The 12,164-nt window shown below is 32.6% G+C and overlaps 1 protein-coding gene across 5 annotated transcripts in view; it reads right to left on the reverse strand.

The window, feature by feature from the left end:
• LOC114054226 (aspartyl/asparaginyl beta-hydroxylase-like) overlaps nt 1-12,164 on the reverse strand; it is a 151,422-nt gene that overhangs the window by 87,774 nt on the left and 51,484 nt on the right. For 4 of the 5 annotated variants that reach the window (XM_027877399.1, XM_027877400.1, XM_027877403.1 and 1 more), the window contains exons 2-4: nt 9,933-10,082; nt 9,417-9,461; nt 7,909-7,977 (exon numbers count right to left, since the gene is read on the reverse strand). In XM_027877399.1, the coding sequence (XP_027733200.1) occupies nt 7,909-7,977; nt 9,417-9,461; nt 9,933-10,082 (264 nt within the window). Of the gene's footprint in view, nt 1-943; nt 1,186-7,908; nt 7,978-9,416; nt 9,462-9,932; nt 10,083-12,164 lie in introns of those variants that run through there. The other variant, XM_027877402.1, reaches the window with a different exon arrangement.

Below are 12,164 nucleotides of genomic sequence, written 5' to 3' on the forward strand. Positions count from 1 at the left end.
AAGTATTTTAGACCTTTATTTTAATATATAACTTAAAAGCCTTTGAATATCTACATCAATATTTGTAGATGAATATTAAATACAGGAAGAAATAGACATTGGATATTAGGGTGGGTGAATAATTTTAATATGTTTAACATTTATATAAGATACAAATTCACATTTTCCCACTTGCATAAAATTTGAAAAAAAAGTCATCATATCCACACCTAATAGGTCTGAATTTGCTATCTTAAATTAAGAATGAAAATTTGCTTTCATAGACAGAAATATACTGGCATGCCATAAAACATAAAACAATTTGTTTTAACTAACCTATGCAAAAATTATAAGGCTATTTTTTTCTTTGAAAAGTACTTCAAAAGCACCAATATAGAGCTTTTAAATAAAATCCATCTTAACCTAATGTAAAAATTATTTAATCTAAAATAAATTATGATAAAAATTAGTATCAATTGTTTTATGTTATAATTTATATTATAATAGTTATATTAAAGATCAATGTAGAAGCATGTCCTTTATATAACTTATCAATCATGCCAGAATATTTTATCATCAAGACCATTATCATCAATATTCTGTTAGAAAGACAAGCATTAAGTGTTAACAATAAAATAATACTACAGTTAATGTTTCATGTTTAGTGCGGAGAATGCACAAACTGAAGCAAAATCATACAGAAACCAACTATACCACTAAGGACTTTTTTTTAAAGTTTATTTTGTAGATTGTTAAAACAACTGTGTAGTGTACTTCCCCTAATACAAAATAGAAAATTAATGAAAGGCCCATCAACTAGTGAAGGAAGGTCACATGGTTGACTTCATTCTTAGAAAAATCAAACATTAGGCTCAAGTCCCCCCTGAAATTCAATCCTGATAAAGCAAGAAAGGAATCTGCTTCAAGTTTAGCACAAGCCAGTAATTATTAACTTTGGTCAACATTACTGGTTCTGTAAATCCAAAATAATACAAGTCTTTTTTCCCTGAACCCCTTCATTCTGTGACGTACCATCAACATCACCTGCAGTTTCGCTTTCTTCTTCTTCTAGTATTTCAAAAGGAGTCATTACATCATAGAGAAATGATAGGAAGCCATAAAACCAATCAGAGCTTTCCTCTGCTAAAATATTAAGGACTTCCTCAAGAGAATCAATATTTTCATTACTGCCATCTTTGGTCAGGCCTACACAAGAATAAAGGGAGAGAGAAAGAGAGAGAGAGAAAATAAAGGAGAGCAGTTAGGTGGAAAAAAAGAAATTTAGGAAATGTGATTTAAGAAAGGAATCTTGTACACGGTCATAGATGTTTACAGAAAAGCCATTTAGGAAAGTAAAGTAATGATTGCAACAGAAAGCATCAGATTAAACCCTGCATTTTGGACAGAAAAAGCACTATACAATTAACTCTCAATTCCATGCAGTAAGCAGAAGATGAGTGCTACAAGCAGCACAAAACTGCAAATAACTAAAAAGTTATTCCTACCAGATTCTGAATGCATTAAATTACTTCCTCAATCTTATTTTTTGCAAAAAAAAAAAAAAAAAAACAACAAAAAAAACCTAGTCTTTCTAATGATATATTACTTCAACTAATGATTAAGTTTGCACATCAGCAAAAAATGACATTAAAAATGTCAGATAATCCACAAAGTTCATCACTTGCAGTTAAATAATCAAGAGGTGGGTGCAGTATTTTAGGCCTGTCCATGATAATTCATCGATAACTATAAAATTTATTTCCTCAAATTTTTCCCCTTAGGCTATCTAAGGCTTTACCTAATTGACCACATCCATTTTTCACTTTTGTTTAAAAGCAGGCATAAATGTACTTCAACAAACTAGCCTCCACAATTCTCTCTCCTATTATGATCTTCAGCATCATTAATAATTTGAAAAATCCTAAATAATCATCCCAACATTACAAAATCAGGGGCAGAACTGTAATTAAAATCAATTCATTCTCTAAACTTCTTCCCTGTATTTTCCACCAATTACTGCTACCCTGACACATTAAAATAAAAAAAATAAATCAAACCAATGAAAAACATTAATATTTAGACTACTAATAAAGTAATCATTTTCAACCAACCAAAAGAAACTAAGTTTCAGGCTTTGACTTACGTTCTCAATTTTAAAGCATCTCTACTAAACAAAAAATTTACCCTTCAGGTCATGACAGCATCTTAATACAACGCAATTTCTGGTAATTTCTAAATCTTGGACACAAAACATGTCCCAGTGATGAGAATACAATCAGTCCAGGTTTTAAACAGGGTGGAAAGCTAGCAAAAACACATTACTAAACACAGAATTAAGTCAAGATGGAATGTCTGAGGAAATTTTGTGCGTACTATGATCATTAACCTACAAATATTGACAAGCTATCACAATTCTGGATCTCAGGATTTTTCCCAAACTGGGCACTACAGGCTTTACTGAACATGATTTCTCCACATATTATTAACATCTAAAATTAATATGAGAGAAATATAGGTACAGAGTGTTAGATAAGTGACATGATGAAGATTATACACAATTTACTCCACTTTTTTCTGTCAAAGAAGTACTGTGTAACCCAAGTTTTTCCTGGGTGCCAAATCTGGTATAAGTCTCTTCTTAGAAATCTTGTTGACAACATATCCCAACCTGAACATATTATTTACCCTAAAGTCTGCTTATCTTCCTAACTTCCCTACTTCAATCAATGCTGAGTGCATGATAACCATTCTGTCAGTCATTTAAGCTAGAAATTTCGGTTATCTTGAGTTAATTGCCAAGTCCTAAAGATTCTACATCTACAGGAGAATCCATCTCCTCATCTTCTATCCTACCCCCCTATTCTAGATCCCTATTTCTTTTTACTTGGGCTCTCATAACTAACTTCTAACTGTTTTAATGGAGCTGTCAATCTCTCCATTGTCTCAATTATACCAGTACAGTTAGTTTTCCTAATTAATATACTAATCTGATAAGGTGCCTAAAAATCTTGAGTAGCTCCTCTACTGTATACTGAATCAAAATCAAAATTTGTGGCCTGAAATTTAAAATGATTCATAATTCAGTTCCAAGGTATCTATCAGCTTAAGTCATACATTACTCCCTTTTAAAATACTCTATCTCCCAATCAAACTTAACTATGTTCCACAAACACAGTCAGCACTGTTACTTCTATTTCTTAGCTTATACCATTCTCTGCACCTAGAATCTGAAACATCCTGATTTTTTATTTTTGGAGGCAATGGGTATTAAGTGACTTCCCCAGGGTCACAGAGCTAGTAAGTGTCTAAGGCCAAAATTTGAACTCAGGTCCTCCTGACTCCAGAGTTGGTGCTCTATCCACTACTCCACCAATATCTTATTTCCCTGGATACTGAGCTAAATCTCAATCTTTTTCCAGGCTTCTTATCAAAAGACCTAGCTCAAATGCTATTTCTTCTAGTATACTTTTTCTCTTTCTCCAAGATGGAAGTGACCAGTCCTCATGTACTTTTACTTATTGGTCTCAAGAGCCATCTCACTTCTTCCGTGCCTTCTCTTACAAGCACTTCCCACAAAAGCCAGAAGTCAAACCCTATGAGGAACTTGCAACTTTACTGTTAGATTATAAACTTAGGGCTGGGCTATGTATCTTAGCTACATATTTACTTCTGTAAGTGTGCATTGTAGTGCTCTGCCTATGCAGGCACTTAATATATATTGAACCAAGTTGAACTGAATCTCTACATGCAATTGAGTTAGCTTTCAATTTGAACCCATTTTTTTAGTAAGAAGAAATTTTAAAATGTACATAATATTAATTTTGAGGTTTTGTGGCAGCATGGTATAGCTAATGGAGGACTGCCTTAGAGTCAAGAAGACCTGAGTTCAGGTCTTGCCTATGACATGTACTATCTGTAAAACCATGAGCAGGTTAGTTAACATTTCAATGTCCTAAGCATCTAAGAATCCAATTTAAAAACCAAATGCTGATCTACATCATTAGAGAGAATTTCCACAATAGGAATTACCTATAGTAAGGAAGTTATTGATATGGACATTAAATTTCTCCAACCCACACTCATATGTGAATGGATCAGAAAGAACCCAAGATATTTCTGGTCAATTAGAGGTAATTACTAAATAAATATTTAGTATCTGTGTAACCCTTGGCAGGCCATTAAACCTTTCTGGAAGTCAATTTACCTGGTGTGTAAAATGAGGTGGGTTGGATTCAATGGTCATTGAGGTGCCTTCCAACTAAAAATCTATGATTCTATAATTGGTTTCTTATATAGAGTTTTAAAATTTTAATTTTCCTTCTATGTTTAGTAGATCATCCTAGACAATGCCTTATTTCTAATCTCAACAAAAATAAGAAAAAAAGGTTTCTCTTTTTCTTGACAAATATTGTTTTGAAAAAAATTAAACTATCAAAATCATAAAGGACTCTATAAAATCTTGAAAACAGAATCTGACTTTACTGACTTTAATATTAGCATGAAAAACTCCACTAGTAAAAGATATAATAAACAAAAGCTGCCAGCTGAATAATATAGACAACTCTACAAAGAGTTTCTTCCTATATCTACTTATTCATCAGCTCAGCTTCCTTGTAATTCTTTACACCAGAGCCCTAAGAAATGTGTAGCTTAGGAAAAAGAAGGAACCTTTTTCATACCGAGTGGTTCCTCATCTCCTACCCACATAGGTAAGAAGCTACTCATGAAAGAAAGAGTGGAAAGGAATTAGACCAGAGGGCTTCTAGAACTGTACAAACCTCAGTAGTTGCTCCCCATACACACACTACCTGATGCTACTTTTTGGGATGCTTATCATCCCATTTCCAGTGGCTAGAAAAAAGAATATGAGGTAGAACTAGTGATCCCAAGCTTTGTAGCTTATCTCCTTTTCCCTTATACTTTACTCACTGTAGCATCTAGCAAATCGCTGTAAGTTGCTCAACACAGGAAAACAGGATTGTTATTCACAATGCTATGTTACTTCTGGCTATTCTTGTGGTGAGACATCTTCTTATTAATTTACTCAAGAATTTATCATGTCTCCAAAGTAGCATGTTTTAGGAGAGAATATTTTCATTTCAAGTGATTTTAGTTGTCAACAATTTAAACGGAAATAAAATATTTTAAAGCAACTCATCATTTAGGGTAGGCAGATGTTCTACTAAGTAATTATCAAGCAGGCTCTTTAGGCAGGTGAATGATAAACTTTAAAAGACTTTCAGGGTGACATGGTAGAGTGAAAAGAGCAATTAGCGAAAAGAGAAATCAGAAGTCTAAAGACTGAGCTTAAGACCCGACACCATCAATTTAGCTATGTGATGCTGGACAAGTCATTTAACTTCTCTAATGCTCAACGTTCTCACCTGTAACAGAGGAATTGTAACGCTTGCACTTCCTACCTCAGGGCTGTTGTGAAGATCAAACGACAATGTATGTAGGCACTTATGTAACTACAAAGGTGCCACATAAATACCATGATTGCTGTCTGTTGTGAATTCCACAGAAATTATTTCATACTATCTCTGTATATGATTTACTAACTCTTTGAATAAGTATAAGAAATATTTAAATTAGCATGTTATTTCTTTTACACAAAACTGATAAGACTGATGCAGACTAAATTAAGATCCTATAATAGCCTACAAATTATTCACTTAAAATATATATATATACCCAGTACAATAATATAAAAGTTATCACAACAAATAAAAGTCAGCCTTTGCCCTGTTGCAATTGACCTGATTACTGACCCATTCACTTTTGATTTTCTTTGCCATGACTTCATTAAAGGTTTCAGTAAATATGCTTAATATCATTCCTTTTTTGATATTTTTAGTGAAGTAACATAAGGTCAGAAGTGAGTAAACAGCATTTTATTGTCTCCAGACCCAAACTGTACCTTATGTCACTATTTTCAAACACTGGAAGATCAAAATTAAATACAAAAGAAATGGTAGAGTTGAGTCTGGCAGCTGGGGTTCATCTTTAGCTTCCTCAACTTCAATCAGGCCGAAATCAATCGTATGAAGCCCCAGAGGTACTACATCATAGACTTGAGCAATGTGATGAAGATGTCATGTGAAGCAATGTGACTCAGAGTCACATTCTCAAAAAAACTCAGAGATTTAATCACCCAATTTAGTTATTGCATTTCTAAATATGAAAATTCTTACATAAAATGCAAGTTGTAGTTTGTACGTTTTTTATGAATATGTATCTATGTAAAAACCAAAAAGTCAACAAAAGAGGGATTGGTAGCTAGGCCTAATATTTTCTTGTTAATTGCTTCATTTAAAAATCTACATAATCAATTTCCAAATCTAAAATTTGATACTTGAAATCCAAATGTAATCCCTACAGAGATGTGGACAAAGCAGAAATAATATCTTGTTAATAACTGCTGTTTGACAATTCTTAACATTACTCAACCAAAAAAATGTATTTTAAACAGAGTTTGTAGACACATTTTACAAGTACTTTAATAACTTCTTTCTAAAAATAACAAATCAGTGTATAATAGAAGTTTTGAAAACACTTTTAAAATAGCAAGCTAACTCTTCATCATACTAAAATAAAGAGCTGTTAAAGAGAAAATATTCTTATTACTAAGTAGACAGTACAATTATAAATTCTACATATTTAGTTTGGGCATGTAAAACTTTCTTTAAATTAAAGAGTCACAAAACATTTTGATTACCATAAATGAGTATCATTCTAATTAACACATGGGATACAAATACATTTCAAACAAGAGTATATATCTTTTTAAAACCCCAATTCAAATAGCTACTATCAAAATCACATTTAAAAAAAACTTCAATAGGGTGATGGAATAATGTTTACTATTTTCTATGAAAAAAACAGACATGCACAAAAAAGCAAATGTTGATTCTTCCTGCACATCAATAAGAAAACATTCACAGAACTTACAACCATTTAGATTACAACTAAAAACATTTTATTTTGTAGTATTTGAAGTTTTTCATAACAGAAAATAATAGCCTCACTTAAATAAAACATTTTCAAAAAAAAAATTTATCCCCAAGCAGTGATGAGCCACTCTAGTCTTAACTAGGCTGGTTTGGGGGCAATAGATATACATAATCCACTGGTGTGGCAATTCATCCTTTCCTGCTTAATAAAACTTTCAGTGCTTATGCTCCACCTGCACAAGTTTCAAGGGTCAATAGTCACATCCATACTATGATGAGACATTAGAGTATGATTTGAGTGAAGATATTTCATACTAACGTAACTGAAGGATATGAGTACCCCATAAGCAGATATAGATACATCAGACAAAAAATACATCAAAAAATTTGACATAATATTCAGAGAAGAACTTAAAAATCAACAAGATTTCCTAGAAATCAAGAATAATCAATGGGCTCTTCCCTCTCTCTATTAAAGAACCCCCTATTAAAGCAAGGTTTAGTCATCTGAAGCTCTTAATGGGATCAAATATAGTATATTTAAAGTGTTTACCTTCAAGATATGCAACAGCCTATATACTGTAACTTATTTATTATTACTATATTATTTTATGGTAGACACACAAAAAACTTTAAAACTTTAATTTAAAATTTAAGCTTATATAAAAGATATTTTAAAAGCCAAAAAAAGAAAAATAATTATGTAGTTAATTTGAAAGCCAAGCAGCACAGTTTTTACATAAAATTTATTAAATGTTCAGAATAAAAAATATTTTCAAGATGAAGACAGTACACATAAAAGTTATTCCCAATTTGACAAGGTTTGCCTACACATTATCTGTCTTCTTAAAAATTTATAAAGCTATGTCTAAGCCTACTGAGAAAATCCTAAAGAAATGTTATCACAAACAAGGTTCCATACATAATGTCATTTTTGGCATATTCCAGTGCCATCCTAAAACTAAGGTATACTTGCCTAGTAAAACTTTGGCATCATCAACATCAAAATCACCGTCACCATCAGCATCATAGATTCCCAGCTTCCCTGTAATAAAAAAAACATGGTGGGGGGTGGGGGAGTATGGGAATAAAAGAGAAGAAGATAATTGGACATTTCCATTTATTGAAATTCTGCATAGCAGACATAGATACTGCTGTAATACAACCCGGTGTGCCTCTAGCCCTAAATATTTTTCTCTTTGCAAGAAAGTCATAATATACTTTTCTCTAATATATCTCAAACTCATGTGGAATTCACTTTGAAATTCAGATTTTCATTTATCAAATTAATACAAAAAAGTAAAAACCATAAATGAATAAATTCACTTCATTCTATAATAATTTCTTGTGAAGTTTGAGGTTATAAAATAAATGTTTTAAATTGTAGCAAAAGATCTTTGTAGCAATGCTAAAAACTTTAAGCACTTTGTCCAACTGTACAATATTGAAAGTATATTGTTAATATTTAAGGAAGCTATATGTTTTGAAATCTAAAAATTTGTTAATTTCTTCAACCCTCAATTTTACAATCAATTCTTACTAGGCAGAAAATAAAAAGGAATGTCAAGTCCTAAATAACTAATTTCAAGCAAACAAACTAGGTGTTTATTAAAGCAAGTATCTAACATAAAGAAATGGGTTTTTTTATTTAAAAATTAGCATTTACAGCAGAACCACTCACCCTCCCCCACAAAAATAAGCCACCATCGTTTTCTTATTAAGCGAGACCTAGAAATGAATCTGATACTATGAATGACTTTATCTATACCATTTAAAAATCCAATTAAGCAACAGAAGTCTAACATTTAAAAATAAAATAAAAATAAAAAGATTTGGACTCAGCCAAGAGAAACGGGCAATATGAGCACAGTCTTTATCTTTCCTTATTTGGAAAAAAAAATACTTTAAAGATTCACTTTTCAGTAGGATGATCTATATTTAACATTACTGACTGAAGCTATAAAAATTCAGTTCCCCAAAAACAGCCCTGAGGTCAATTATGTCATTTACCAAAATACCTTCAAAAGGTATATTGCAACTTTTTAGGAACTAGCAACAGTGGCAGAGTGGTGTAGCCATGACCCACTCAAGTTTCTATTATGTCTTTTTATTTTTTCTAAAAGACTGAAGTTATGCAGAGGGGTGACAAGTGACTGATGTAATCTAACATTAATACTTCCTAAAGTAAACACAATTTTTCTAAGAAAAAAATTCCACAAAGAAATGGAGAAATGATAAAGTTATAAAACTCCTATTTTTTTAACAAAATTTAAAATGAAAATTATAGACCTGAAGATCAAGGTTAAATTTAATAATGAGCTAAGCTAAAAAAAAGTCAACCATTAAAACTATATATCTCACAGGAAATTGACCATACTGCTCATATATTATGAAGTATACTTAAATGACAAATAAAATAAGGTAAAGTGAAATTTCAGAGACAGAAAATATGAGCTTATTTAAAATATGTCTTGAATAGCCTACCTTGAAGTACCTCTGACAAGTTATAACGGAAGTCCTTTGCTTTGGCTGCATGCATATAAAAATATGAGAACTGTTACTTGCATTAAAATACACAAATTATTTTAAATATGTTCCTTTATTTTACCACTTGATTTACATGTTCCTTTCTCTATTAATAATTCACTATGGACCCATAAAAAGAACTAAAATCTTTTTTCTGCAAATTTCTCTCCAATCTGGAAGTCTTTGGCAACCAGATGTCAACTTGTCTATGTGAGGGTCATTTTTCTAAAAGTCATTACAATTTAACACTTTTATTCAAGTTATATGCAAGGAAGCTACAATATTATTTGCTTTTCTAAGAAGCATGACTACTATTCAATAAGTAAAATATCCTGTCAACAAACTAGAAGACTCAAATTTTGCTTATAATTGCATATTCTCAAGACGGTATTAAATATTTAAGTTATGTTGTCAGAACAGAAACACATATTTGTAATTTTTTTAAATTATGGAAAACTATAATACAGTTTTTACCTAGAACTTCTTCATAATCAACAAGGTCAAACCAAACAACAGCTACAGAAGTCCAGACGCCCAGCAATGCAATTACCATAAACCATGTGAAGAATGAACTTCCAGAGAGGCCTTCTTTCTTTCCATTTTTTTGTCCCCCATGCTTTGCCTCTGTTGAAAGACAAAAGTTAGAAACATCATTAGATGAAAAAATAAAGCTTTCCTACAGCTTTTTATTTCTGAAGTACATTACATTTCCTAGCAATTGGTTGTTTGAAGATAAGCTATGAATATAAAATATTCCAAGAATACAAGTGACTTAATTCCTTTCATATTTCTTCCAAGTCTAGCAAGAGATACTAGGGCCAAATTATTAGATTGAAAAAAGAAAAGAAAACTTAAGATATCCGATATGAAAAAAAAATTCATCTGGAAAATAAATCAGGGAGAGTTAATTTAAGAATCATTGGATTCTCTGAAAAACATGATTGAATAAAAAAAAAAAAAGCTGGACACAATGCATCAAGAAGCACTAAATGAAAACTGCTAAAACAGATACAAACCAGAAGGCAAAGTAAATAGGGAAAGAATCCTTTGATCAGTTCCTGAAAGAAACCCCAAAGAGAATAGTCCCAGCAATGTCACAGCCAAAATTCAGAGTTTCCACAACAAAGGAAAAAATACTGCAAGCACCCAAAGAAGCAATTGAAGTGCCATGAACTACGGTCAAGGTCATACAAGACCTCATAGTATCTACTAAAAACCAGGACATCTTGAAGTACAATATTCCAAAAAGCAAAAGAAACAGGCTTATAAGCAGAAGCAATTTCCCCTGTGAAGCAGAGTATAACCCTAGAGGGGAAAAAAAAAGTCAGGGTGGGGGGAGGAGGGAGAACCACTATTGGAATAAATGACCTTCAAAGATTTTTTGATGTAAAGACCCAAATTGAGAAGGTACTTTGAATTACATATAGAAAAAATCCAGAGAAAACTAAAAAGGTATTTGAACTGGAAGAAGCTATGATTATTCATAACTGGATTGAGTGAGAAGAATATACAAGTATAAAGGAAAGGGTGGGGTAAAGGGGCATCAAAAGAACTTCACTCTAGAGTGAAATGGACAAAGAAGAGTTTAGTGCATAAATACATGGAACTCAACAGGAAAATAAGCAGGGAAAGTAAGGTGGTGACAAAGTTAAAGAAAGAGGACAATACAAAAGAGGGAATAGTTGCAAGCAAAACAAACTTCTGGATCTTGAAAGGGGGAAGGGGAGGGAAGTGACGGAAAAGAAAAAGAAATAAAATCTTGACTCTAAGAGGGTACCTTAGGTTGTCTGTGAGACAACTGCAGAATGGCTAAACAAACTATAGGACATAAATGTAACAGAATATCATTGTGCAATAAGAAATAACAAAAGAGACAATTTCAGAGAATCGTGTGTAGTGTGAACTGATCTGAATGAAATGGGCAGATCTCACAAAACAATTTATACAAGGACAACAGCATAAAGAAAAACAACTTTGAAAAGCTTAGGAACTCTGATATAATGACCAACCAAGTCTAGGGAGACCTGTATGAATGTGACCTGATCTCCTAACAAGTACAGAAATATACATTTTTAGACAAGGGAACGATGTAGAGGACTATGCAATCTATGTTACAAAAGTATATTCTCTCTCTCTCTCTCTCTCTCTCTCGTTTCTTCTTACTCAATGGGGAAAGGAGCAGTAGGAAGAAAAATCTTGCTAAAAATAAAATTTTATATAAAAAGAATTAGGTTGAAGTAGGGAGCCAAGATGGTAGAGCAGGAAGAAGTATAACGAGGTTCCTCCAAACCCTAATGAAACTCCTCCAAGTAAATCTAGAAAATGCACCAAACCAACCCTAATTGGAAAAATCCAACAAAAAGTCATAGTGAGTTATTTTTCCAACCAAAGTTGGCATAGGGAGGTAGAGAGGTCTATGGACCCAGGAGATAGGATGTGCCAAGAGCCTGTGAAGCATTCTAGCGACCAGGGACTGAAAGAGGACCATGATAATGCACCAAGCAACACCCATACTGTGAGACTAAGACCTTATGCAGGTGCCAAACGGAAGTTTTTTCATTTACTACCTAGTTCCTGGTCATAAATCCAGGATGGACTGCAGAGGGGACCTGAGCCCCCTAGGGGGGTATTATAGGAACACTGAAAGTCTGCAAGTCCTCAGTCTAGCTGTCGCTGAGATCCTGGAAAAACAAAATGTTCAATATT

The sequence above is a fragment of the Vombatus ursinus genome, unplaced genomic scaffold (assembly GCF_900497805.2).
Source record: "Vombatus ursinus unplaced genomic scaffold, bare-nosed wombat genome assembly UNPS02014812.1, whole genome shotgun sequence".
Taxonomy (NCBI): domain Eukaryota; kingdom Metazoa; phylum Chordata; class Mammalia; order Diprotodontia; family Vombatidae; genus Vombatus; species Vombatus ursinus.